The following is a 27,195-nucleotide window of genomic DNA, read 5'->3' on the forward strand; positions in this document are numbered from 1 at the left end:
CCCCAAACCTCACCTCTGTGTCCTCAACACCCGCACTAGGCCAGGCTCCCTTAGACCTTCCTCGGCACCAGCTCTTCCTCCCATTGCCCGCGCCCGGCCAGTGCCCCGCGCGGAGAGGAGGTGATCGGTGCCGCACGGGGGAGGGGGAGCGGGGAGCCTAGAGCCCCAGGAAGGCCATGCTGATCCCGCCTAGAACCCCAGGAAGGCCATGCTGATCCCAGGCAGGGCTGGGGCCTCCCACGTGGGTGACGAGCCCAGGGCTGGGGAATCGGATCCCCGCTTCCAGGCTCTCCAACCTCTGCCGGGCAGACTCCGGTGGGCCTGTCGTCCTTCCCGCGGCCTCCGCCGCCCTCACCTGGGTTCGGGGCGGGGCGGGGGGGCGGCTCAGGAACGGGGAGCGGACGGTGTTCCCGGTTCCCGAAGGCCAGAGGAGGATGACGGGGAGACGAGGGCCGGCCAGGGCAGCGACTGCCTCAAGGTCACGCGGCCCAGGCGGCAGGGCGGGGTCCCGCAGCCCGGGAAGGGGCGGTGGTTCCCGGGCCTCCCGGCAGGGGTCGGCTCCCGGCCCGGCCCCTCCCGCCAGCAGCTGCGGCCGCCCGGGGAAATCTCGGCGCCGCGCCGGGAGCGGTGCGAACAGCTGCGGCCCCGGGAGCCCCGCGCGGGGTGCGGCCGCCCGCCCTGCAACTCGAGCTGCCCCCCTCCCCGGTTAAAAATACCCCCTGGCCGGCCCCCGTCCCAGCCCTGGCCTCCCCCGGCCCCCGCCCCGGCCCCGCGCCCCGCCCCGCGGCGCCCGTGTCCCGGCCGAGCCCTCGCCGTCCCGGCCCCCGCCCCCGCCCCGGCCCTGGCCGGCCCCCGGCCCCGCGCCCCGCCCCGCCCCGCCCCGCCCCGCGGCGCCCGTGTCCCGGCCGAGCCCTCGCCGCCCCGGCGCGCGCCCGCCCCTCCCCGGGGACCCCGCGCGTTGCTGGCCCCACGCCCGCGGAGGGAGGGACGGGGAGACACCGCGAGTCAGAGACAGTCCAAGACGGCGCCCGCGATAAGGCCGGCGGGGAAGCGGGGAGGCGGCGGGAGGAGGGGCGCAGGGCGCGGGCGGGGCGGGGCGGCCGGAGCCCTCTTCCTGCTTGGGCCCTGCCCGGAGCAGCCACCCGGGAAGCCGGCCTCGGGGACCGCAGCTCCCCCCGCCCGTCCCCTCCCCTAGGTAAGGACTTTTTTGGGGGTGAGGGGGCCCGTGAGGCTCCGACCCCACCACTGCCCAGCCTCCCGGACCGAGGGGCATCTGCCCCCTTCCTCGGGGTCCCTCGCGTGCGCGGGTCGGGAGCCCGCAGAGCCCGGGGCGCCCACCCGCACCTGCGCTGGCCGCCGCCGGCCACTCACCACGGTCCCCCCGCCCCTCCCCCGACACGAGGCCGGAGCCCAGCGCCGGTCTCCCCGCCGGGCCCGGCCGGGCCCTGCCTGCCCGAGTCCTAGCCCGAGCTAGGGGCTTGGCTAGTTTGGGGGTGGGGTCACAGGCAGGCGAACGGGACGAAAGAGACCTTCCTTGGGGTCCCCCCGCACATCTGCCCAGCGTCCTGTGTTTGGGCAGAGCCCCGCCCGCCCCCTCTCCCCCTGCCCTGGGATCGACCCCCCAGCCCGGACCCTGGCAGTGGGCAGGGACCGCGTCCCAGGGACCTGCTGGCTGCGAGTCCCGGGAAGGCCCCGGCTCCCAGCACGCTCGCCTGTCCCCCAGGATGGCCGAGGAGATCATCACGCCCGTGTACTGCACAGGGGTGTCTGCCCAAGTGCAGAAGCAGCGGGCCAAGGAGCTGGGCCTGGGCCGCCATGAGAACGCCATCAAGTACCTGGGCCAGGATTATGAGCAGCTGCGAGCAAGATGTCTGCAGAGCGGGGCTCTGTTCCGAGATGAGGCCTTCCCCCCAGTGCCCCAGAGCCTGGGCTTCAAGGAACTGGGTCCTAACTCCTCCAAGACCTATGGCATCAAGTGGAAGCGTCCCATGGTGAGCGGGGCACCCCCTCCCCCGCCCCAGAGGCGGGCCTCAGCTGACCCTCAATGATGGGATCCCAGTCCCTTGGTGGCCAAGTGGGGTCTGGGGTGGCTAGGCGCCCATTTCTAGAAAGGACTGGGCTAGGGAAGGTCTCTGGGTCTTGTAGGAGCTGCTGTCAAACCCCCAGTTTATAGTGGATGGAGCCACTCGCACGGACATCTGCCAGGGCGCGCTGGGTAGGACCCCCTCCCCTCCCCGCGGGGCTCTGGGTGTATGTTCCACAGTAGTTCCCCATTCTCCGTTTCTTGGGCACTGCCCCAACCCCTCCCTTCTGCAAGCCTAGGCAGGCTTCGGCCATCAGCGCTGGTGCTGGTTTGCCCAGATTCCTGGGTCTTTTCTGCCAGCGGAGGGGAGCTGGGGAAGGGGGTACCCCACCCCAGGGAGACCCGGGTTCTCCCCAGCAAGATGACTCGCCTGAACAAGGCCTCCTTCCCTGAGCCCTGGCCAGATCCATAGAGCAGTCCTGACCCGGGCCCCTCCTGTCTCAGGGGACTGCTGGCTCCTGGCCGCCATCGCCTCCCTCACGCTGAACGACACCCTCTTGCACCGAGTGGTCCCCCACGGCCAGAGCTTCCAAGATGGCTACGCGGGCATCTTCCATTTCCAGGTGAAGGGCCTGCACCCCCCCCCCGCCCCTGGGGAAGAGGGGGAGCAGAACTCTGAAGTTACAGTGGCCAAAGGCCACACCCTGTGGGGACAGCCCTACCCCCCCCATCCCCAGGTATTTGACCTCAGTGCCACCTCTGGGCTGTCATGTGTGAATGGCTAGGCAGGTCTTTCAGCTGGCTGTTTTCCTGGATGGTAACCTCATCTAGGAGAAGGAGCTTGAAAGAGTAAAAAACCCCCAAACGTCTGTGTTATTCTGAAGGCCAAATCCCCTTTCTACCGAGGCCTCAGTTTCCCCATTGGGGAAAGCAGTGTTCTGCAGGGAAAGGGGAGGCTGGGGGCAAACCTGTAGCTTATTCTTTCCATTTGCCCCCCTCCCTCCCATTCCAACTGCTGCCTTTGGCAACCTCGGACACAGAGACTCCAGGTTCTGTCTGAGCCAGCGTTTCTTGACTTTGGTGACAGCCCATTTTTTTGGTCACACTAATGCATTCTCGATGAGCTGGTGTTGAGAGAGACGCAGCGCAGCAGCTTCGGTGGAGGCTCTCCCGCCGTGGGAGTCCCCGCCACGCCCACAGGGATCTCCTTCATGCTCCCCCACCCCACGCGGGGGAACTGACCTGACTGTAACCGCGCTGCCCAGCCCCGGGGCGGAGCCCCCAGCTACCCCGCTTTGGTCCGCAGGGGCGGGGCTACGCTGCTCCTCTCCCCGCCCTCTTCTCTCATTCCTCCAATCCAATCCTCTCCGGCCTCTGATTGGCGACTGGAGCTCCTTGGGCCCTCCTTCATTCCCCATTGTCTGAGACAATACTTGGAACGGAGAAGCTTGGGGCCTGAACCCCCTCCTACTTCCCCACCCCCTGGGAAACCTGCCCCTGGCCTGGCTGAAACAAATCCCGCAATTGCCAGAATCGGACCCGCCCATCTAGGGGTGGGGTTGCCACATTTTCGTTCCACATTTAGTAACTCCCACTGACCCCCCACATCCAGGGGGGTTGGTTTGGGGGTGAGCCCAGGCCCCGGGGCTTTCCATCTTCTTACTGATGGAGGCAATTAGGTCTGTTTCCCTGGTGAGCTCAAGGTTGGCTTTCCGTCTGTGACCTTGTTTGACTTTCCATGAGGAAAGCGCTGCTTCCTTTAATGGGTAGGGAAACTGAGGCTCGGGGGAAAACCGGCCCAGGGCTGTGTATCACGCAGTCTCCCCTCTCTGTATCTGAAGGGTTAGGGATATCCACCAGGCCTATGCAGCTACCAACACACACTGATGCCCAATAGAAAAATATCCTAAGCCGGGCGCTGGTGGCTCATGCCTGTAATCCTAGCTACTCAGGAGGCTGAGATCTGAGGATCGCGGTTCAAAGCCAGCCCGGGCAGGAGAGACCATGAGACTCCTATCTCCAATAAACCACCAGAAAACCGGAAGTGGCGCTGTAGCTCAAGTGGTAGAGCGCTCGCCTTGAGCTGAAGAGCTGAGGGACAGCGCCCAGGCCCAGAGTTCAAGCCCCAGGACGGACAAAAAAAAAAAGAAAAAAAAAAAAGAAAAATATCCTAGTATTATCATATAACCTACTCACATCCTCCTTATCCTGTATACTTTAGTTTATTGTTTATTATTTTTGTGCCAGTACTAGGGCTTGAAGGCAGAGCCTACTGCTTTTGCTTAGCTTTTTCACCTAAGGCTACTACTTGAGCCACAGCTCCTCCACTTTTGGCTTTTTGCTGATCAGTTGGAGATAAGAGTCTCACAGCCCGGCACCAGTGGCTCATACCTGTAATCCTAGCTACTCAGCAGGCTGAGATCTGAGGATCACAGTTCAAAGCCAGCCTGGGCAGAAAAGACATCAACACTCTTATCTCCAGTACACCACCAGAAAACTGGAAGTGGTGCTGTGGTTCAAGTGGTAGAGTGCTAGCCTTGAGCTGAAGAGCTGAGGGACAGCGCCCAGGCCCAGAGTTCAAGCCCCATGACGGACAAAAAAAACCCAAGTCTCCCAGACTTTCCTGTCCAGGGTGGCTTCCAACCTTGATCTCAGCCTCCTGAGCAGCTAGGTTGATAGTTTTGGGCTACCAGTGCCCAGATGCAGTACACTTTAATGCATCACTAGTTGGCTCTATCATACTTACTGCACATTGAGTACAGATGCCATTTTCTTTTCAAATGTTTGAACCCCTTTAGGGGTCAGAAGCAGGAGCTCAGAGCCTGCGGATACCGAGGGCTGACTGTGTGATGTCTACTTTGAGTATAAGTGATCTAGAATGATACAGGGCTGAGTGGTCACCGCACCCCTCTCCCGCAGCTGTGGCAATTCGGGGAGTGGGTCGACGTGGTCGTGGATGACCTGCTGCCCACCAAGGATGGGAAGCTGGTGTTCGTGCACTCTGCCCAAGGCAACGAGTTCTGGAGTGCCCTGCTTGAGAAGGCCTACGCCAAGTGAGTAGGGCCTGGGGGACAGCTCCCCCTCCCCTCCCCTCCCTACTGAGGGCAGGGGCCCCTGGCTCTCTTACCCAGTCCTGCTTGATGCCACAGCCCTGACCCGGAGCTGCCCACAGGGTGAACGGCAGCTACGAGGCCCTGTCGGGCGGCAGCACCTCGGAGGGCTTTGAGGACTTCACAGGCGGGGTCACCGAGTGGTACGAGCTGCGGAAGGCGCCCAGCGACCTCTACCAGATCATCCTCAAGGCGCTTGAGCGAGGCTCCCTCTTGGGGTGCTCCATCGACGTGAGTGTTCGCACCCTGGCCCTGCCCCAGTGTTCCTGGGTTCCCAAGCCTCGCCCTCACCCTTCATCTCAGCACCATCTTTGGATGTGGATGTGTCTCCAGCCTTGTCCTTCTCTTCCACCCATTGTCCCATTGCCTTCCATGCCCAGTGACATTCCTATTCCCCTTATTATTATTTTTATTTGGGGGGAGTCAGTCGTGGGGCTTGAACTCTGGGCCTGGGCCACTGTCCCTGAGCTCTTCAGCTCAAGACGAGCGCTCTACCACTTGAGCCACAGCACCACTTCCAGTTTTCCAGTGGTTTATTGGAGATTAGAGTCTCATGAACTTTCCTGCCCGGGCTGACTTTGAACTGCGATCCTCAGATCTCAGCCTGCTGAATAGCTAGGATTACAGGCGTGAGGCACCTGCGCCCAGCTGTTCCCCTTCTTTCCTCCTCCTTTCCCCACACCTCAGGCCTCAGCTTGATCCTGGCCTTAGGTTCCTGACCATCCACTGAGCTCCCTTCTCCTCTCCTTCCCCTGCCTCCCTTATCCATCCTGCTTTCTCTCGCCCTCTCCTAGCTCCTTCTCCATATTCCAGGCCCACCCTTGTCTGTCCCTCTGTTTCTACCATCTCCAGGCCTCCATAGGCACCCCCAAACCACTGAGATCCTTGGCCCTTGCCCTCCCTCCTTCCCCCTTCCCTATTGGTCCGCGCTGACCCTGGGGAAGTGCGTAGCTGTAGGTGTGTGTGTGCATATATATGCACCCTCCTCACTAGTAGTAGTGTTGGTGGGGTGTCTGGGCTTCCCCCCCCCACCAGTGATAGCATTGGTAGCCCCACTTGCAGGATTGTGTCCACAAGTGGGAATGGAGACATGGGATTAGGTCTTGTCTGTCATTTCCAACAGCTGCTGGATGAGCAGGGGGTGGGGGATGGGAGAAGGGCTTTTCCAGGCCTTTCCTTCAGGCAGAGTGAGGAGCCCAGCCCCCTCCCCCCTTCCCCAGTCCTCCCCCACCACAGTGCACATGTGTGTCTGCAGATCTCCAGTGTCCTGGACATGGAAGCCGTCACATTTAAGAAGCTGGTGAAGGGCCATGCGTATTCAGTGACTGGGGCCAAACAGGTACTGCCCTGGGTGGGGCCTGCTCCGCTCCCGGGGGGGCGGTTCCTACCTCCTGGCCTGGCCTGGCCTCGCTGGCATCCCACAGGGCTATGGGAGGTGTCTGTGACCGGGTCCCCACACCTTATCTGTCCCCGGGGACACCCATCCTGATGCTTATCCATCCACGCTAACCCTGATTGACTGGTGTTCCAGAGCACAGCTGCCTCCCAGGGCCTCTGGGTCGCGCTGGCGGGGAAGCTTCTGACAGCACGCATGTCAGAAGCTAGCGTGGTTGGGTGCTTTGGGGACAGGTGAACTACCAGGGCCAGATGGTGAGCCTGATGCGGATACGGAACCCCTGGGGCGAGGTGGAGTGGACGGGAGCCTGGAGTGATGGGTGAGGGACGCGCTGGGCACTGTCTGGGAGGGGGGCTGAGGAGCCCGTCGGTGCACCTGGGAGGACTCAGGATGAACCAGGGGAGCATACTAGGTTTGGGGGGCACCACCCTGGTGGAGCACAGGTTGTGGGGGTCTGTAGCAGCCTGTGGGTCCCTCCGGTATCTCACCTGGACAGGGAAAGCCTAGGTCTGGGATCTGGGAGTGGGCTTGAAGGAGCCTCCTGATCTGGGCTGAGGGAAGTCGAGGCAGAGTGGATGGGTCCCAGGCAGCTCAGTGCCGTCCAGCCCTGGCAGTGCCCTGCTCCCACAGCTCCTCAGAGTGGAATAACGTGGACCCCTATGAACGGGAACGACTGAGGATCAAGATGGAAGATGGGGAGTTCTGGTGAGCAGCCCTTTCCTCCATGTGGCTCCTCCTCCTCCTCCTCTTCCTCCTCTTCCTCCTCCTTCTCCTCCTTTCTTCCTGTTGCTTCTTCCTGTTGTACTGGGGTTTGAACCTAGGGACTGGTCCATTCAAGCCTTTCAGTCTCTTCCTTCCTCCCTCCCTCCCTTCTTCCCTTTTTCTCTCCCTCCTTCCCTCCCTCCCTCCTTGTCTTGGGGCTTGAACTCAGGGTCTGAGTAATATTCCCAAAGTTTTTTGTTCAAGGCTAATGCTCTACCACCTGAGCCACAGCTCTACTTCTGGCTTTTTTAGTGGTTCATTGGAGATAAGAGTCTCACAGGGCTGGGAAGGTGGCTCAGTGGTAGAGCGCTTGCCTTGCATGCTTAAGGCCCTGGGTTCGATTCCTCAGCACCACATAAGAAAAAAGAAAAAAGCCGGAAGTGGCGCTGTGGCTCAAGTGGTAGAGCGCTAACCTTGAGCTGAAGAGCTGAGGGACAGCGCCCAGGCCCAGAGTTCAGGCCCCACGACCGGACCCCCCCTCCCAAAAAAAAAAAAAAAAAAAAAAAAGCAAAAAAGAGTCTCACAGACTTTCCTGCCCAGGATGGCTTTGAACTGTGATCCTCAGATCTCAGTCTCCTGAGTAGTTAGGATTATAAGTGTGAGCCCACTGTGGCGTCTGGCTTTGGAGATCAGTTTTTTTTTCTTTAAATTTTGATTTTAGAGTTAATCTCACTAACTTACTTGTTTTTAAAAAGTGATGTTTATGGGGCTGGGAAGGTGGCTCAGTGGTAGCGCGCTTGCCTTGCATGCATGAGGCCCTGGGTTAGATTCCTCAGCACCACATAAGCAGAAAGAAAAAAGCTGGAAGTGGCACTGGGGCTCAAGTGGTAGAGTGCTAGCCTTGAGCTGAAGAGCTGAGGGACAGCGCCCAGGCCCAGAGTTCAGGCCCACGACCGAACCCCTCCCCCCCCAAAAAAAGTGATGTTTATTAGCATGCACTGGCTATATGCTGGAGACTTTCATTGTGACTTTCCCATACATGTATATAATCTCTTCCAACCAGCCACTCCCCACCTCCCTGTCCTCCTTCCTCCTCTTCTGAATACAGTTTCAAGAAGTTTTGTTGTTCTATGTTTATACTTGCTGATAACCTGTTTAAATAATATCCTTCCTTTTTCACCCTAGTTTGCCCAACTAGCACCTCCCTCCACCCCCAAAAAAAGAGCCTCTCTTCACCAACTTTCTATTGATAATGGCTTTCATTGATCTGAACTTGAACTCATGACCCTCCTGCCTCTGCATCCCAAATAGCTGGGATTACAGATGTCTATCACCAGACCTAGACCTTCTTTTTTTTCTTTTTCTTTTTTGGTCAGTGCTGGGGTTTGAACTGAGGGCCTGGGCACTGTCCCTGACCTTCTTTTGCTCAAGGCTAGCACTCTAGCACTTGAGCCACAGCGCCACTTCCGGCTTTTTCTGTGTATGTGGTACTGAGGAATGGAACCCAGGGCTTCATGCATGCTAGGCAAGCACTCTACCACTGAGCCACCTTCCCAGCCCCTTCTTAGTGCTATTCTACCTCTCTCCTGCCTGCCCCAGACCCATTCCATGGCTGGGAACCGGGGTCCAGCTGTGTGCTTTGACCCTCCCCTTCCCCCCCCCAGGATGTCTTTCCGAGATTTCATGCGAGAGTTCACCCGCTTGGAGATCTGCAACCTGACGCCAGACGCACTCAAGAGCCGGACGATCAGGAACTGGAACACCACGCTGTATGAGGGTACCTGGCGTCGGGGGAGCACCGCAGGTGGCTGCCGGAACTACCCAGGTGACCGGAGCCCCTGGGCTCAGGACTACACCCGGGGCGTGAGGAGAGGGGGGGGGTGGTCAGGACCCTGGCCACCTCGCTGCTTCCTCTCCTGTGCGATGCGAACTACACTGGCTGGTGACTTTACTTTGTGTGTGTGTCAGTACTGGGACTTGAACTCAGAGCCTTGAGCTCTCAGCTTGGCTTATTTGCTCTAGGCTGGTGTTCTATCACTTGAGCCATATTTCTACTTGTGGAGTTGTTGAGGTTTTTTTGTTGTTGTTGTTTTGTTTTTTGGTTTGATTTTGGCTCCTCCAGAGTTAACTGGGATTACAGGTGTAAAGCGCCAGCACCTGGCTCATAGCTGAAGTCTCAGATTCACTTTGGGGAGTAAATGTGCAGTGTTCGTGTCAGTGCTGAACTGTCATTCTGCGGCCTGAGCCCAGGTGGTAATCAGGGAGTGATCTTGCTGTCTTCTAACCCCTGGTAACTCCACATTCCCTGAACTCTTCCCTCTGGTCGCCGCACTTCCTCCCTGTCCTTCTCTTCCCTTTCCCTGGGCCTCTGAGTGCCTAGGAGCCACTGTCCACAGCTGGCCTCTCCATTCCCTACAACAACCTTTCCCTCTAATTAGTTCCGCCCCGCCCCGCCCCGCCCCGCCCCATCCAGTGGCCTCCCAACCACTGCACACCTGGCCTCCTCACCTCATCGTGGAATCTGCCCCTGCCAGCCTCTGGCCCTCTCCTCTGCCCTCTACTTCCAGCTGTTTCAGCTCCCCTCAATCCAGGCATTGGCCTCCTGGAACTGTCTCGTGTGTGTGTGTGTGTGTGTGTGTGTCTGTGTGTGTGTCTGTGTGTCTGTGTGTGTCTGTGTGTCTGTGTGTGTATGTGTCTGTGTCTGTGTCTGTGTGTGTGTCTGTGTGTGTGTGTGTCTGTGTGTGTGTGTGTGTGTCTGTGTCTGTGTGTGTGTCTGTGTGTGTGTGTGTGTGTGTGTGTGTGTGTGTGTGTGTGTGTGTGTGTGTGTGTGTGCATGCTTTCATATATGCCAATCAGACTATGGCTCAAACGCAGGGCCTGGGCTCCATCCCTGAACTGTTTTGCTCAAAGGGAGCACTCTACCCCTTTGAGCCAAGGTGCCCCTTCCAGTTTTCTGGTGGTTAATTGGAGATAAGAATCGCCTGGACTTCTTTTTGGCCCAGCTGGCTTCAAAGCAGAATCCTCAGATTTCAGCCTCTTTAGTAGCTAGGATTACAGGCATGAGCCACTAGCGCCTGGCTCGGTTCCCTTCACTTCTTTTGCTCAAGGCTGGTGTTCTGTGACTTGAATCACAGCATTCCTTCAGGCTTTTTGGTGTTTAATTGAAGATAAGAGTCTCATGGAGCCGGGCGCTGGTGGCTCACGCCTGTAATCCTAGCTACTCAGGAGGCTGAGATCTGAGGATCGAGGTTCAAAGCCAGCCTGGGCAGGAGAGACCGTGAGACTCCTATCTCCAATAAACCACCAGAAAACCGGAAGTGGCGCTGTAGCTCAAGTGGTAGAGCCCTCGCCTTGAGCTGAAGAGCTGAGGGACAGCGCCCAGGCCCAGAGTTCAAGCCCCACGACCGACAAAAAAAAAAAAAAAAAAAGAGTCTCATGGACTTTCTTGCCTGAGCTGGCTTTGAGTTATGATCCTCTGATCTCAGCCTCCTGAGTAGAATTACAGGTGTGAGCCACAGCACCTGCCCTGCCATCTGTTAAACCTCAGCACACTGGTGCTCTTCATCATCTCCCCTAGTGCCTCCTCCTTCTTCCCCTCTTAAGGTACTTTGTTTTTTAGCTTGTCTCTATAAACGCAGTTTCCCGGCCCTTCCCTCTCCCTGGGTCGGTCAGTCAGCATGACCACCACAATCCAGTCTCTGCTGGCTCAGAACCGTTGAATGCAGTTGGAGAGAAATCACACAACTGAGGCCATGTTTTTCCTGTAACCTGGCAGCCACACACCTCTAATGAGCCTGTCTCCTCTGTCACTGCCCTATGGGTTCCTAGCCCTGTTACTCCATAGGAAGTAGAGACTTCAACCCACATGACAGACGCCTCAGATGCCCACCTCCCCATCCGCTGGGAGTCTCCAGTCCACCTGTGCCAGCCTCTGTGCCGGCCTTATTGGGGACTCCTACCAGTTCTGAGTCTCACTCTCCCCTTTGTTTTGGTGCTGGTACTGGGGCTTGAACTCAGGACTTAGGTGCTGCCCCTGAACTTTTCAAGGCTAGCATTCTGCCACAGCTCCACCTCTGGCTTTTTGCCGGTAATTGAAGATAAGTGTCTTTAGTATTTGTCTGTCTGGCCTGACTTCAAACCATGATCCTCTGATCTCAGCCTCCTGAGTAGCTAGGATTGCAGGCGTGAGCCAGCAGCACTTAGCAATGTCTCTCTGCTGCTGCAGCATTTTGTTCCCTTGTCCTTCACTTCTCACTCCTGTGTTGTAATGGAAAAACCCTGTCTTAAAGTGACCCTCTCTTCACCCCACTTCTCCACCCCTGATCCCCTTCAAAGCAGAGTTCTCAGGAATTGCCGCATGGCCCGTTTCCTTCCTGCCAGCTTTGACTTGGCCAGATCCGCTGCTGCTGTGTCCCTCATGCAGCTCCCTGCCCTGTGCTCTGCCCTCTGTGTGGAAAGCATTCGCACCTGGACAGAGCCCACTCTGCTCTGCTCCAGTGTCCAGTGAGCACTGTTCCTGTGTCCCCTGACTACCAAGACTGAGCTGCCAGCCTTCTTCCCGCAGCACCGGCTCTGCTCTACGCTGCTTATGGATTTGCATGTGGGTGTGGACGGCCATTCTGCCTCTGGGTCTCTTGTGACAGTGACACATTAATCCTCACTACGGGGGAGGCTGAGATGGTGAGGATCAAAGTTCATATCCGTCCTGGGCAGACAAATCTGAGAGAATCATCTCCAATTAACCAGCAAAAAGCCAGAACTGGTGTGGTGGCTTAAGTGATAGACAGCTAACTGGCTGTGGGTGGAAAAGAATCAAGCAAGATACCCCGAGTTTAAGTTCTAGTATCAGTACAAAAAAATCTTACATGGCTGTAATCCTAGCTACTCAGGCTGAGATCTGAGGATCTCAGTTCAAAGCCAGCCCAGGCACGAAAGTCCGTGAGACTCTTATCTCCAATAAACCGCCAGAAAACTGGAAGTGGCACTGTGTCTCAATTGGTAGAGCACTTGCCTTAAACTGAAGAGCTGAGGGACAGCGCCCAGGCCCATAGTTCCAGCCCCACTACTGACAAAAACAACAAAACAACAACAACAACAACAAAAACCAGCTTTTCTTGTCCTTGGTTTAGAATCAAGTCCAATTAAAAAAAAAAAAAAATCAAAAGCCCAAAAACCAAACAGGCTGGGAAGATGGCTTAGTAGTAGAGTAGAGTGCTTGCCTAACATGCATGAAGCCCTGGGTTCAATTCCTCAGTACCACATACACAGAAAAGACTGGAAGTGGCGCTGTGGTTCAACTGGTAGAATACTAGGCCTGAGTTCAAGCCCCAGGACCAGCAAAAAAATTATATAATTTAAATGTATATATACATATATCTTCTTTTTTTTTTTTTTGCCAGTCATGGGGCCTGAACTCGGGGCCTGAACTCTGGGCCTGGGCGCTGTCCCTCAGCTCTTCAGCTCAAGGTTAGCGCTCTACCACTGGAGCCACAGCGCCACTTCCGGCTTTTTCTGTTTATGTGGTGCTGAGGAATCGAACCCAGGGTCTCATGCTTGCAAGGCAAGCACTCTACCACTGAGCTACCTTCCCAGCCCTACATATATCTTCTAATAGTATATTAGCTTTTTTTTTTTTTTTTTTTTTTTTTTTGTCAGTTCTGGGGCTTGAACTCTGGGCCTGGGCACTGTCCCTCAGCTCTTCAGCTCAAGGCAAGCATTCATTGTACCACTTGAGCCACAGTGTCATTTCTGGTTTTCTGGTGGTTAATTGGAGTCTCATGGGCTTTCCTGCCCATTCTGGCTTTGAACCACGATCTTCAGATCTCAGCCTCCTGAGTAGCTAGGATTACAGGTGTGAGCCACCCACACGCAGCTAGTAGTTCAAATTTTCACACACACACACACACACACACACACACACACACATATAAATGAGATCTTTTTTGGGGATGGGACCTGAGTTTAAACATGAAACTCACTTATGTTTTGTGTAAACTTACAGAAATAGCCAAAAGGAAATTTTTTACAGTATTTTCAGTGAACCTGTCATATGTGCTCACATGTGAAATTTTCCATTTGTGACATCATTAAAAAGTTTCAGATACTGGGGCTGGGAATGTGGCTTAGTGGTAGAGTGCTTGCCTAGCGTGCATGAAGCCCTGAGTTTGATTCTTCAGTACCACATAAACAGAAAAAGCTGGAAGTGGTGCTATGGCTCAAGTGGTAGAGTGCTAGCCTTGAGCAAAAGCTTAGACAGTGCTCAGGCCCTGAGGTCAAGCCCCAGGCCTGGCAAAAAAGAAAAAAGAAAAAAAAATCAGATATTGCCTCCTAAATTCCTAGCTACTCGGAGACTGAGATCTGAGGATTGTGGTTTGAAGCTAGCCCAGCAGAAAAATCTGAGAATTACTTATCTCCAGTTAATTAGCAAAAAGATGGAAGTGGAGCTCTGTCTCAGTAGTAGAGTGCTAGCCTTGGGCAAAAACCTAAAGGACAGTGCCAGGACCCTGGGTTCAAGCCCCATTACGAGCACACACACACTCGGACACACACTCAGGTTTGCTTTTTTCTGCCATCGTCAGGCTTGAACTCAGGGCCTGAGCACTGTCTCTGAGCTGCTTTTGCTCAAGGCTAGCACTCTATCACTTGAGCCATAGGACCATTTCCGGCTTTTTCTATGTATGTGGTACTGAGGAATAGAATCCAGGGCTTCATGCATTCTAGGCAAGCACTGTATCACTAAGCCCCATTCCCATGTCCCACACTCAGGTTTTGTTGCATCTTGGATTACAGATTTTTAGAGTAAAAGTACTGCAGCCTTCAGTATCTCCCTGCATACTTCAGAGTCATACTAGTTACTATTGTAGCTAGCAATTGGCGTGTGTGTGTGTGTGTGTGTGTGTGTATGTGTGTGTGTGTGTGTGTGTGTCCGTCCTGGGACTAAACATTGTCTCTGAGCTTTTTTGCTCAGTTCTCTTATCACTTGAGCCACACCTCCACTTCTGGCTTTTTTGGTAGTTTATTAGAGGTAAGAGTCTCACAGACTTTTCTCCCTGGGTTGGCTTGGAAAGTGATTCTCAGATCTCAGCCTCCTGTGCCTACCTGCAATTGATCTTCTCAATGTAATTTTGTATCCAGCAAATTTGTTACACTATGCTTAGGTTTACTGATTTATTTACATTCTTTTTAGTTCACTGATTCTATAGGATCTGTAAATAAGGGCAGATTTGTTGATTCTTTTTTTTGGGGGGGTTGTTATTGTTGTTTTCTTTTTGTTTTTTCGTGGGTTGTGGGGCTTGAACTCTGGTCCTGGGCACTGTCCCTTGACACTGTCCCTCGAGCTCTTCAGCTCAAGACTAGCGCTCTACCACTTGAGCCACAGCACCACTTCTGGCTTTTTCTGCTTATGTGGTGCTTGAGGAATGGAACCCAGGGCCTCATGCATGCAAGGCAAGCACTCTACCACTAAGCCACCTTCCCCAGCCCGATTTGTTGATTCTTTTCCTTTTTCCCCCCCTTCCTCCTCCTCCTCCTCCTCCTCCTCCTCCTCCTCCACCTCCTCCTCCTCCTCCTCTTCTTCTTCTTCTTCTTCTCCTTCTCCTTCTTCTTCTTCCTCCTCCCCTTTCCCCTCCTCCTCCCCCCCCTTCCCCTCCCACCCCTTCTTCCAATTCTCTGGACTTGGATTCCTGTTCCTATTAATGTGCTCTCTAGAACTGAGAACAAACCCCACAAGCCATTCAGAACTTCTTTGACTCTTGCATCTGATTTACTGCAAGTTTCACTACTGTATACATTTTTTCTCCAAGGTTTTTGTTTCTTTTAGATTTTTGGTGGTACTGGGGTTTGAACTCAGGGCCTTGTGCTTGCCAAGCAGGTGATTTACCACTTAAGCCACAGATCTGTCATTTATGTCCCTACTGCCTGGATCATGATCCTCCTATTTATCCTTCACTTGTGGCTGGGATGGCAGGTATAAACAATCATACCTAGCATGTTATTAATTAAGATGGAGTCTCATGAATTATTGGCCCTAGCTAGCCTTAAACCTTGATCCTGTTGATCTTTATTTCCTAAGTTAGCTAAGATTATAGGAATGAGCTACCACATTTGGTCTATATTGATATGCTTTTAAACACATTTATTATGATGATAATAGCTTTTTTGGCTATTTATTTGTTAAAGTGGTAGATTATATTTATTGTTTTCCCAATATGGGGCCAACCTATATTCCTGAGATGAAAACAATATAACACAGTCATGGCATAAATTTTGGGATGGATTTGTTTGTGTCTTTGTAGAATACAAGGCCTTGTTTATGCATGCCCAGAAAGGACCTAACCACTGAGCTACCTTCCAGCCCTACATACCTTTTTGTTTGTTTCTGCCATTCCTGGGACTTGAACTCAGGGCCTGGGAGCTGTCCCTGACCTTTATTGCTTAAGGCTTGTGTGCTACCACGTGGGCCACAGCTTCACCTCCTGCTTTTTGGAAACCAATTGGAAATATGAGTTTTATTGACTTTCCTGCCTGGGCTGGCTTTAAACCACAATCCTCAGATCTCAGCCTCCTGAATAGCTAGGATTCCAGGTGAGCCACTAGCACCCAGCCTAACTTAGTTTTTTCTATTTACTTTATTGTTGCTTTAGAGGTGATATACCGTTACCTTTACGTACATCAGGTAGTAAGTACATTTCCTTTCTCATAGTGTCATCTGTTGCCACATTCTCTCCCATTCCCTCCCTCCCATCTCTACCCACCACTTACATAGTTCACTTTCATCAATGTCCATTGTGCTACAAAGCTGAACTTTTTCAGCTTTTTCCTCAGATTCTGTGCCTCCCCCAACCTCCCACAGATGTGCATGTGAGTACACTGTACATAAGGTAAAACATACAGAGTCATCAGAAACAGAAAAAAAAGAAAAAAAAAGGTCCTGCCAGGAGCCCGTGGCTCACGCCTGTCATCCTAGCTACTCAGGAGGCTGAGATCCGAGGATCACGGTTCAAAGCCAGCCCAGGCAGGAAAGTCTTTGAGACTCTTATCTTCAATGAACCTCCAGAAGACTGGAAGTGGCGCTGTGGCTCAAGTGGTAGAGCAATCGCCTTGAGCTGAAGAGCTGAGGGACAACACCCAGGCCCAGAGTTCAAGCCCCATGACCAACAACAACAAAAAGTCCTTTGTTTCTACATCTAACACCCAAGCTCATGAGTAAGATTTGCCTGTTACATTCTTTTCCATACTGATCAAACCGGTATGGTGCACTGTCTTGTACACTTAATTGGAAACATCTGCTCTCTCTTTGTTTATTGAGTTTACACACAGTGAAAACAGTTCCTTGCTTGCAAGTTTCGTAAACTTGTCTGTCCAACCATCAAGCCCGCTTGTTCCTTTATGTGAAGATGACCTTTTGATACTGATTATCATTAACGGTTATAAAATTGTATGCGTTTTTCTTTCTCTTTCTTTTCTAAGCCTAGTTCTTCTCCCTTCCCCTCTCCTCCCTCTTCCACCCCTCCTCCCCCTCCCTTTTCTTTTTGTTTCAATGTTAGGGCTTGAACTAAGGGCCTAAGTGCTGTCTCTGACCTCTTTCACTCCAAAGCTGGCTCTCTAATACTTGAGCCACATCTCCACTCTGGCATTTTGATGGTGAGAGATAAGAGTCTCATAGACTTTCCTGCCCAGGCCGGCTTCAAATAGCAATCCTCAGACCTCAGCCTCCTGAGTAGCTAGGATGACAGGCGTGAGCCACTGGTGTCTGGCAAGAGATTACTTTTGATCTTGATCATCTTTTTTTTTTTTTTTTTTTCCAGATCTAGGCTTGAACTCTGAGCTGGGCTCTGCCCTGATCTTTTGTGCTCAAGGCTAGCATTCTAGCACTGGAGCCACAGCGCCACTTCCAGCTTTTTTTTGTTAATTGGCAATGGTTCCCACGGACTTTCCTTCCTGGGCTGGCTTCAAACCATCATCCTCAGATCTCAACCTCTAGAATTTTGTTTGTTTTTAGACAGCTCTCAAGATTTAATTCGTATGCCACATGATTTACCCATTAAAATTGTACAGGTAGCAAGGCAATGGTGGCTCACACCTGTAATCCTAGCTGCTCAGGAAGCTGAGATCCGAAAATCATGGTTCAAAGCCAGCACAGGCAAGAATGTCCGTGAGACTCTTCAATTAACTACGAGAAGACTGGAAGTGGTGCTGTGGCTCAAGTGGTAGAACACTAGCCTTGAGCTTCAGGCCTGAGGGACAGTGCCCAGGCCCAGAGTTCAAGCCACACGACTGACAAAAATAAATAAAGGGCTGGGAAGGTGGCTCAGTGGTAGAGTGCTTGCCTTGCATGCATGAGGCCCTGGGTTCGATTCCTCAGCACCACATAAGCAAAAAAAAAAAAAAGCCGGAAAAATAAATAAATAAAATTGTACAGGTCAGTGATTTTTATATTAGAAAATTGTGTGGCCCTCACCACATCCATCTGAGAACATCTCATTATATCCCTCCCCCCAAAAAACACCATGTACCCCTTCATCCTCACACCCTCAGCCCCTGGAAGCCACTAATCTACTTCCTGACTCTGAATTTGCCTATTCATGATAATTCATGTAAATGGAATTATGCAATGGTAACTGGCTTCTTTTCTTTCCTGTAACATTTTTGAGGTTTAGCCATGCCATAACCGTGTAGTACTTTGTTCCTTTTGTGTGTGTGTGTGTGCTGGTTCTGGGGCTAGGATTTGGGGCCATACTTCTCACTTGACTTTTTCCCTCAAGGCTGGTGTTCTACCACTCAAGCCACACCTTCAGTTCCAGCTTTTTGCTGGTGAGTGGGAGATAAGAGTCTCTCTTTTTTGCCTGGACTGGCTTCAAACTGCAAGGGTCAGATCTGAGCAGTTAAGATTAGATGTGATTCCTGCAGTGCCCAGTGGCTTGTCTGTATACTTCCCCTTTCGCTTTGGAATGCAGGCCCTGGAGGTTCGGGACCTGTCTGTCCCAGATGTTTTCCTGTCACACACGAGATGACTTAGTGTTTTTTTTTAAGTAAATGAGTGACTAAGTGAGTGAACACATGAGACTGTTCTTCCAGCCTCTAATACGCGCCTCTCTTTCCTGCAGCCACCTTCTGGGTGAACCCCCAGTTCAAGATCCGGCTGGATGAGGTGGATGACGAAGATGACTATGGGAGTCGCGAGTCCGGCTGCAGCTTCGTGCTGGCGCTCATGCAAAAGCACCGCCGTCGCGAGCGCCGCTATGGCCGGGACATGGAGACCATTGGCTTTGCTGTGTACGAGGTGAGCCCTGGGGATGGCGGCCAGGCCCACGACCTCCACGACCATCCACCAGGGGGCGCCCAAGGCCTCCACCCAAGCAGCGCATCCTGAGTGCCCCCGAGGGTCACACCTGAGCAGGAGGCTCCCTCAGCGCCTCCTGCCTCTGACAGAGACCTGAAATTCATTGTGAGGCAGGAGGAAGAAAGAAAGTGGTTGGCCCCAGGAAAGGAAGGTTCTAGAATTCACCTTTGCCTCTGGGGAAGCAGAAGCTGGCTTGGCTGATGTCTAGGTGGCAGGCTTGGGCCAGATTTTAATGGAGCTTCAGAAAGAAGTGAGTGTGGGGAGCAGGGAGCCCCACCCAGGAAGTGTGTGGTAATAAACAGCTCTGAGTCCTGCCCTGCTGGGGACAGAAACTTATCAACGGTCCCTAGCTGGGGTCAAGGAAGGCCATTGCCTTGGCCGCATCCAAACCCACTGGCAGCAGAAGGGTAGAAAGGGAAGGTCTGGGGCATCCTTAGCCCAAGGTTCTGCTTCCTGGCTGCTTCTCCCCTTCTCTAGTCTTAAGGAGTCAGGGCCAGGCTCAGCAGTGGCTCATGCCGGTAATCCTAGCTACTAGGCTGAGAGCTGAGGATCACAGTTCAAAGCCAGCCCGGGCAAGAAAGTTCAGGAGACTCTTCAATTAAATACTGAAAGCTGGAAGCGGGAGCTGTACATCACGTGGTAGGAATGCTAGCTTTAGGCACAAAAGCTCAAGGACAGTGCCCGGGTCCTGAGTGGAAGCCCCATGACCTACATGAAACAGAAAGAACTCCGAACCTTGGCCCAGCATTCACCCCGCCCCGCCCCGCTGGATGAGCCTACATCTGCGCCTTTCCCCTCTCACAGGTTCCCCCGGAGGTAGGTGTGGTTCCTGGCTCACCTGGTTCACCTGCCCTGAACAAACACAGCCGACAGAACAGAGGGGTGGAGCCCTGGAGGGCGCGGAGACATCCACTTGTTTTACTGCCTGAAAAGTGCTCTTAGCAGGACTGGGGTTTGAACTCAGGGCCTTGTGCTTGCTATAGACAGGCTCTGTACCCCTTGAGCCATGTCCCCCCATCCTCTGACGTGGATCTAGCGGGTGGAGCGGGTAGTAGGAGGGTTCTAGCGGAACTGTGGCCAGCTGTCTAGCCCCTCAGCGTGGAGTTGGCATCGGGGCCCGGGTCTGGGGCGGCTGTCCGGGGGTGGGCCCTGCAGCCCTCCGCCTGTCTCCCCCTGCCAGCTGGTGGGCCAGCCGGCCGTGCACTTGAAGCGAGACTTCTTCCTGGCCAACTCCTCCCGGGCGCGCTCCGAGCAGTTCATCAACCTGCGGGAGGTCAGCACCCGCTTCCGCCTGCCCCCCGGAGAGTACGTGGTGGTGCCCTCCACCTTCGAGCCCAACAAGGAGGGCGACTTCGTGCTGCGCTTCTTCTCAGAGAAGAGTGCCGGGACCCAGTGAGTCATGGACTAGACCCTCCCCCTCCCCCCGTTCCTATCTCCTCCCTGCAGCCCCCCCACCCCCCCACCCCCGTCTCCAGCTCCCCCTGAACAGCCTCTTTCTTCCCACTCTACAGGGAGCTGGATGACCAGATCCAGGCCAACCTTCCTGATGAGGTGTGTGGTCTTCCCTCCCTTTTCTCCTTCCCTCCCTCCTCCCTCTCTCCCAGGGACCTGGGTGTCCCATCCTCTGGGCAGTTTCCTTCCTGATAAGCACCATGGAAATAAGTCGCCTGGCCTTACAGCTTGCAGAGATCGTGATGATGATGATGATGATGATGATGATGGTGATGGTGGTGGTGGTGATGATGATGATGGTGGTGGTGGTGATGATGATGATGATGGTGGTGGTGGTGATGATGATGATGGTGGTGGTGGTGATGATGATGATGGTGATGGTGGTGATGATGATGATAGTGATGGTGATGATGATGATGATGGTTGGTGATGATGATAGTAATGGTAGTGATGATGGTGATAATGGTGGTGATGGTGATGGTAGTGATGGTAGTGATGATGGTGATGATGGTGGTGATGGTGATGGTAGTGATGGTAGTGATGATGGCTATGATGGTGGTGATGGTGATGGTAGTGATGATGGTGATGATGGTGATGGTAGTGGTAATGGTGATGGTGATGGTAGTGATGATGGTGATGGTGGTGGTGGTGATGATGATGATGGTGGTGATGATGATGATGGTGATGGTGGTGATGATGATAGTGATGGTGATGATGATGATGATGGTGGTGATGGTGATGGTAGTGATGATGGTGATGATGGTGATGGTAGTGATGATGGTGGTGATGGTGATGGTAGTGATGATGGTGATGGTGATGGTAGTGGTAATGGTGATGGTGATGGTAGTGATGATGGTGATGATGGTGGTGATGGTGATAGTAGTGATGATGGTGATGGTGATGGTAGTGATGATGGTGATGGTGGTGATGGTGGTGATGAAGGTGATGATGGTGGGCCGTCTCTGAGCCAGCTCTGTGCTGGGCCCTGCAGCAGGGTTCCTCCCCAGGAACCACCATAGAGTCCTGTCATCCCTCTCTCCCTCAGTGGGAAACAAGTTCAGAGAGATTGAGGACTTTTCCCAAGGTCCCCCCAGTGATCCAAGCCCTCCCCCCTCCATCACCGAGCTAAACCCCACCCCTGTCCTCTGCCCAATAGGAGGGGGATCTCCACTTTACAGGTGACAACAGGGAGGCTCCAGCTGGGGGCCGGTGGCTCCCGCCTGTCATCCTAGCTACTTAAGAGGCTGAGATCTAGGCTGGTAGTTCGAAGCTAGCCTGGGTAGGAAAGTCCCTAGGACTCTGTATCTCCAATTAACCACCAAAAAGCCCGAAGTAGAGCTGTGGCTCAAAGGGTAGAGCACCTGCCTTGAGTGGAGAAAGCTAAGCAATGAGTCCCTGAGTTCAAGCCCCAGTATAGGCACAAAAAGAAAGAAGAGTGAGGCTCAGAGGTGAAGAGCACGTAGCCCATGGATTTGCCCCCACGGACAAGGCCCGGTGCCCCTCACCTGCCCCTTCCTCTGTGCAGCAAGTGCTCTCTGAAGAGGAGATTGACGAGAACTTCAAGGCCCTGTTCCGGCAGCTGGCGGGGGAGGTAGGCCGGGGCCTGGCAGGGGCGGGCCTGGCAGGGGCCGGGGGCAGCCGGGCAGGTGCCATCCTCCATCTTCTCCCCAGGACCTGGAGATCAGCGTCAAGGAGCTGCAGACCATCCTCAACAGAATCATTAGCAAACGTGAGGGTCCCCCAATGGCAGTGCTGTATCCCAGCTACGGCCGCCCCTCCCCCCTCCCATTTCCTCCAACCTAGGCATTTTCCATGGCTCAGAGCTCAGCCCTACAGGCTGAGCCAGCTGCCAGCATCTTAGTGCCAAGGAAAAGTTTCCTCTTCTTTCCCAAGATGCACCCCCTGGCCAGGCCACCCCCTTAGGTACACAGCTGAAGGCAGCCCCCTCACCCCCGACCTTGGCTGTGGGGAGGAACTTGCACGACCCAACCCAACCCTAATGCACCTGTTTCCTTCATCCCCGAACTTCCCTCCTGCCCAGCTCTGCAGACGCAGGTCTTTCTATTCCCTCAGCCTGTCACCCAGCCAGGCCTGCCCTCTTCCCACCTCATTCCTGGCACTCTGGCTCGGTCCTCCCTTCATCTCTGCTTTGGGTCATGGTTGGGTAGGACCCCGTCTGGACCACTGAAATACTTTGTTTTCTGACAATGGGTGGCCAGTGGCTCACACCTGTAATCCTAGCTGCTCAGGAGGCTGAGATCATCTGAGGTTTGCAATTTGAAGCCAGCTTGGGAAGACAAATCTGGGAGATTCTTATTTCCAATTAACCAGCAAAAAGCTGCTAGTGGAGATGTGACCCAAGGGGTGCATTGCCAACCTTGAGTGAACATGCCACACACACACACACACACGCGCGCGCGCTCCTAAGCAAAGTCTGCTTTGCTGGACTTCACCCCTAGCCAGGGCTCGGCCTCCCCCACTGTCCCCCTGCCAGGGCTCCCAGTCTAAGGCAGGGCCACGAAGCCCAGTGGGCTGAGGTCCCAGACCCACTCTTTCTTACAGACAAAGACCTGCGGACTAAAGGCTTCAGCCTGGAGTCATGCCGCAGTATGGTGAACCTCATGGACGTATCCTTTCCTCTGCTGGTGTCTCCCGGCGGGGCTGGGAATGGCGTCTTTCACGGGTGAAAGATCCTAGGGAACAAAGCAGGGGTGGGTTATAAATGCACCTGGGCCTTGTGTTCAAATGCATGTACCTGGAGCTCAAGTGCATGAAACATCTTTTGGTTGATTAGGAGGGGAAACTGAGGCCCTGTGTCTTGTGGAAGGTGGAGCCAGACTCTTAAGGCTGGAATTGTTTCTGGCCTCTCCTATCCCTGCCTCCCTCACCCCGCCTCCTGCCTCCCATTCGTCCCTTCTCACATGCCACCTCTAAGCTGTGGTGTTGCTTTTTTCTTCTGTCAGTTGTGGGGCTTGAGCTCGGCCTGGGCACTGTCCCTCAGCTCTTCAGCTCAAGGCAAGCACTCTACCACTTGAGCCACAGTGCCATTTCCAGCTTTTTCTGTGTATGTGGTGCTGAGGAGTCCAACCCAGGGCCTCATGCATGGGAGGCAAGCGCTCTACCACTGAGCCACCTTCCTAGCCCCTGGTGTTGCCTTCTTAACCTCCTCTACCCAGCGTGATGGCAACGGGAAGCTGGGCCTGGTCGAGTTCAACATCCTGTGGAACCGCATCCGGAATTACCTGGTGGGTGGAGCCACCGCAGGCCCCTCCCCTGCCAGGTGGTGGGCCCCAGATCACCACCCCTAGCTCTGCCTTTTTGCATGTAACCCCTTTCCCACCTTTCCCAGCAAATGTTCCCCCTTTTGGGCTGTCCCCCTCTGGCTGAGTTGGCCAGGCCCTCACCCTCTGCTCCTCACACCAGTCCATCTTCCGGAAGTTCGACCTGGACAAGTCGGGAAGCATGAGTGCCTACGAGATGCGCATGGCCATCGAGTCCGCAGGTGAGGCTCTGAGGCTGATAGGCTCGAGGGAAGATGGCACCCTGCTCCTGTGCCCGGGCAGTGACTACTGGCTGGTATAAAGGCCATCTCTGGCCTTTTTCCATAGTTCCAAAGCTAAGGTTTGGTTTTGTTGTGCAGGTCCTAGGACTTGAACTCAGGGCTTGAGTACATCCCTAGGCCTCTTTGCTCAAGGCTGATGCTCTACTTGAGCCACAGCTTCACTTCTGGGTTTTTGCTGGTTAACTGGAGATGAAAGTCTCATGGACTTTCCTGCCTGGGCTGGCTTCAAACCATGATTCCCAGATTTCAGCCTCCTGAGTAGCTGGGATAACAGGTATGAGTCACCAGTGTCAGGCAGATGGAGTCTTATTAGCGCTTACTGCACATAAGGGAAAGTTGAGGCTCAGAGAACACTGAGTGACCTCAGGCCACACAGCAGGGGTGTGTCAAGCCAGGCTTCACACATAACACCTGGACTCCTTGGCCCTCTGCTGCCAGCTTCTGATTCCTGGGCTAAACCCGTTAGACTTGCTGTAGGACTGGCCCTCACTTGCCCAGCCACTCCTGGCCCTGCCCAGGAGGCCTTGATGCCCTTCTCTCTGGAGAATGCCCTTAGTATCCTGCATGGCCTTCTGTACTCCTGTCCTCTGCCCCTGCCTGACACTCGCTGGCTTTTCCATGCAGGCTTCAAGCTCAACAAGAAGCTGTACGAGCTCATCATCACCCGCTACTCTGAGCCTGACCTGGCCGTTGACTTCGACAACTTTGTGTGCTGCCTCGTGCGGCTGGAGACCATGTTCCGTGAGTGTCTGCCCACCCAGGGTCCTCCAGGCGAAGGGGAGACCTCTGGGGATGGCTGGGGTTCAGTTCTGGCCATACATGAACGTCACACTGAGTTCTCAGCCCATGTCATCTTTTCTTGAACACACAGGGTTTTTCAAATCGCTGGACACAGATCTGGATGGAGTTGTGACCTTTGACCTGTTTAAGGTGAGGCTTTCCCTTTCTCTTTCTCTCTCTCTCTCCTTCCTCCCTTCCTTCCTCCCCCTCCCCCTCTCTCTTTTTTTTTTAATTTTTTAATTTTTTATTTATTTTTATTTTTGGGTCCAATTGTGGGGCCTGAACTCTGGGCCTGGGCGCTGTCCCTCAGCTCTTCAGCTCAAGGCTAGCGCTCTACCATTTGAGCCATAGCACCACTTCCGGCTTTTTTTCTTTTTGCTTATGTGGTGCTGGGGAATCGAACCCAGGGCCTCAGGCATGCAAGGCAAGCGCTCTACCACTGAGCCACCTTCCCAGCCCTCCCTCTCTCTTTCTTAGTGTTGGTCCTAGGGCTTGAATTCAGTGTCTGGGCGCTGTCCCTGAGCTTTTTCAGTCAAGGCTAACTCGCTACCACTTTGAGCCGTAGCACCACATCCATTGTTTTTTGTTTTTGTTTTTGTTTTGTTTTTTTTACCAGTCTTGGGCTTGAACTCAGGGCCTGGACACTGTCCCTGAGCTTCTTTTGCTCAGGGCTAGCACTCTACCACTTGAGCCACAGCACCACTTCTGGCTTTTTCTGTGTAAGTGGTACTGAGGAATGGAACCCAGGGCTCCATGTATGCAAGGCAAACACTCTACCATGAAGCCACATTCCCAGATAAGAGTCTCACAGACTTTCCTGCCCAGGCTGGTTTCATACCATGATCCTCAGATCTCAGCCTCTTGAGTAGCTAGGATTACAGGTGTGAGCTACTGGTGCTCAACCTGTTCTTTATTTTCTTTATTATTATTATTTTATTTTATTTTTTTGTCGTCGTGGGGCTTGAACTCTGGACCTGGGCGCTGTCCCTGAGCTCTTCCGCTCAAGGCGAGTGTTCTACCACTTGAGCCACAGCGCCACTTCCAGTTTTCTAAGTGGTTTATTGGAGATAAGAGTCTCACGGACTTTTCCTGCTTGGGCTGGCTTTTGACTGTGATCCTCAGATCTCAGCCTCCTAAGTAGCTAGGATTACAGATGGGAGCCACCAGCGCCCAGCTTTATTTATTTTATTTTTTTGTGGGTCATGGGGCTTGAACTCTTGAACCCTCAGCTCTTCAGCTCAAGGCTAGCACTCTACCTCTTGAGCCACAGTGATTTTCTAGTGGTTTGTTGGAGATAAGAGTCTCATGGACTTTTCTGCCCAAGCTGGCTTTGAATGTGATCCTCAGATCTCAGCCTCCTGAGTAGCTAGGATCACAGGCATGAGCCACTGGCGCCAGGCTTCTGTTCTTTTCTTTTTGTTCACATACGTGCACGTATGTGTGTATGAGAGAGAGAGAGAACCAGGGGACCTTGTGCTCTCATTCAGGTTTTCTTCTATGCATTTTTTTGGTGGTTAATTGAAGAGAAGAGTCTCACAGACTTTTCTGCCAAGGCTGGCTTCAAACCATGATCCGCAGATCTCAACCTCCTAAGCATCTGGGATTACAGGCAGGAGCCACTGACTCCTGGCTCTTTGACCCAAGTCTTCCATCCTTTCCTGACCAGGAGCCTGAGGCTGGGGCCTGGAGGGCCAAGTGAGGGGAAGTGGGCTGGGTTTGGGGAGAGACAAGGGAGGCCAGACCTTGGAGTGCTCTGTAGGAGCTCGGTCTCCTGGCTCAGAGAAGTTAAGACAGCAGTCCACCTGCCAGGGTTCCTCAACCTGTGGGAATCAATGGTGGCATTTGAGCTGTGCGTCAGACTCTAGACTCCGGGGTCTGGGTGGAGAAGGAGACTGGGACTGCAGTGGCCATTTCTGCTGTCTCCAGCTGACCTGTTTCTCTTCCCCCTGCAGTGGTTACAGCTGACCATGTTTGCATGAGGCGGGACTTGCCCCCCCCACTTTGCTGCGCCCCTCCTTTCTTCATCTGCCAAGCCACACCTGCCAGGCCTCACCAGCTGCAAGTGCCTTCCTTGGAGCAAGAAGGTGTCCTTCTCCAGCCTCCTGTCCCCTGCGCTGCCATATTCACGTGCTCTGGGCCGAGCTCCAAGGTCTTCACTTCCTCTCCGGCCATGGGCTCAGGACGGACCCGTGGCAGGCCAAACCTGGAAGGCAGATGGCCGCTTACTCCTGCTTCAGGCCTCCTTGGGGGAGGGGGGCTGGCAGCCCCCTCTCCAACATCTTGATGCACCCCTTCTCACTCTATAGGTTCCCCCCCCCCATACCCTCTCCTGGCTTCACCTGCAGACTTTATAACCACTAGCTCTGCACATTCTGCTCCAGATGTGTGAGCCCCCTCCCTGTTCTGGGGGAGCCTCCCTTTCCCCCCTCTGGGTGGGGAGGGCTGAGATCGCCTGTGCCTTCCTGTGCAGAAGCCAAGGTCCTCCCGCTCTGCAGCCCCCCCCCCCCCCCCCCCCCGGGAGCTGCCCAGCCCCAGGGTGCTAAGGCGTTCGCTCCTCTTCTCCTTTTTTATATATATATATAGGTGATTTTAAAGGGGACTCTTCAGGGACTGGCTATGGGGGGCCAGAGGAACTAGGGATGGGGGAAGGAGGTCCCATGTTTCCATGCAGAGGAGTCCCAAATAATAATAAAGGAAAAAGGCCTCACATCTCTCTCTGGAGTGTGATTCTCCTAAGCCAAGCCTTGTACCAATGGAAGGCTCGTGGCCCTCGGGTCCATACCTGCTGGAGGCTGGCCACTTGAGCAGCACCGGCTCTGGGCGCAGGGA

The 27,195-nt window shown here is 54.2% G+C and overlaps 1 protein-coding gene across 1 annotated transcript; it reads left to right on the top strand.

Moving 5' to 3' along the window:
• Nucleotides 1-969: 969 nt before the first annotated feature.
• LOC138818722 (calpain-1 catalytic subunit) lies at nucleotides 970-27,073 on the top strand. The gene is made up of 22 exons (XM_070009780.1): nucleotides 970-1,195; nucleotides 1,724-1,991; nucleotides 2,146-2,215; nucleotides 2,528-2,646; nucleotides 4,943-5,076; nucleotides 5,196-5,364; nucleotides 6,389-6,472; nucleotides 6,763-6,848; nucleotides 7,160-7,234; nucleotides 8,896-9,056; nucleotides 18,337-18,512; nucleotides 19,377-19,388; nucleotides 19,753-19,964; nucleotides 20,084-20,123; nucleotides 21,550-21,615; nucleotides 21,696-21,753; nucleotides 22,587-22,651; nucleotides 23,201-23,269; nucleotides 23,448-23,526; nucleotides 24,211-24,327; nucleotides 24,458-24,516; nucleotides 26,319-27,073. Exons 2-22 carry the CDS (start codon nucleotides 1,725-1,727, stop codon nucleotides 26,343-26,345), a joined length of 2,145 nt encoding a protein of 714 aa, XP_069865881.1. The 5' UTR covers nucleotides 970-1,195; nucleotide 1,724; the 3' UTR covers nucleotides 26,346-27,073.
• Nucleotides 27,074-27,195: the final 122 nt, after the last annotated feature.

This window comes from Dipodomys merriami, unplaced genomic scaffold (genome assembly GCF_024711535.1).
Source record: "Dipodomys merriami isolate MVZ:Mamm:240054 unplaced genomic scaffold, mDipMer1.0.p SCAF_78, whole genome shotgun sequence".
Taxonomy (NCBI): domain Eukaryota; kingdom Metazoa; phylum Chordata; class Mammalia; order Rodentia; family Heteromyidae; genus Dipodomys; species Dipodomys merriami.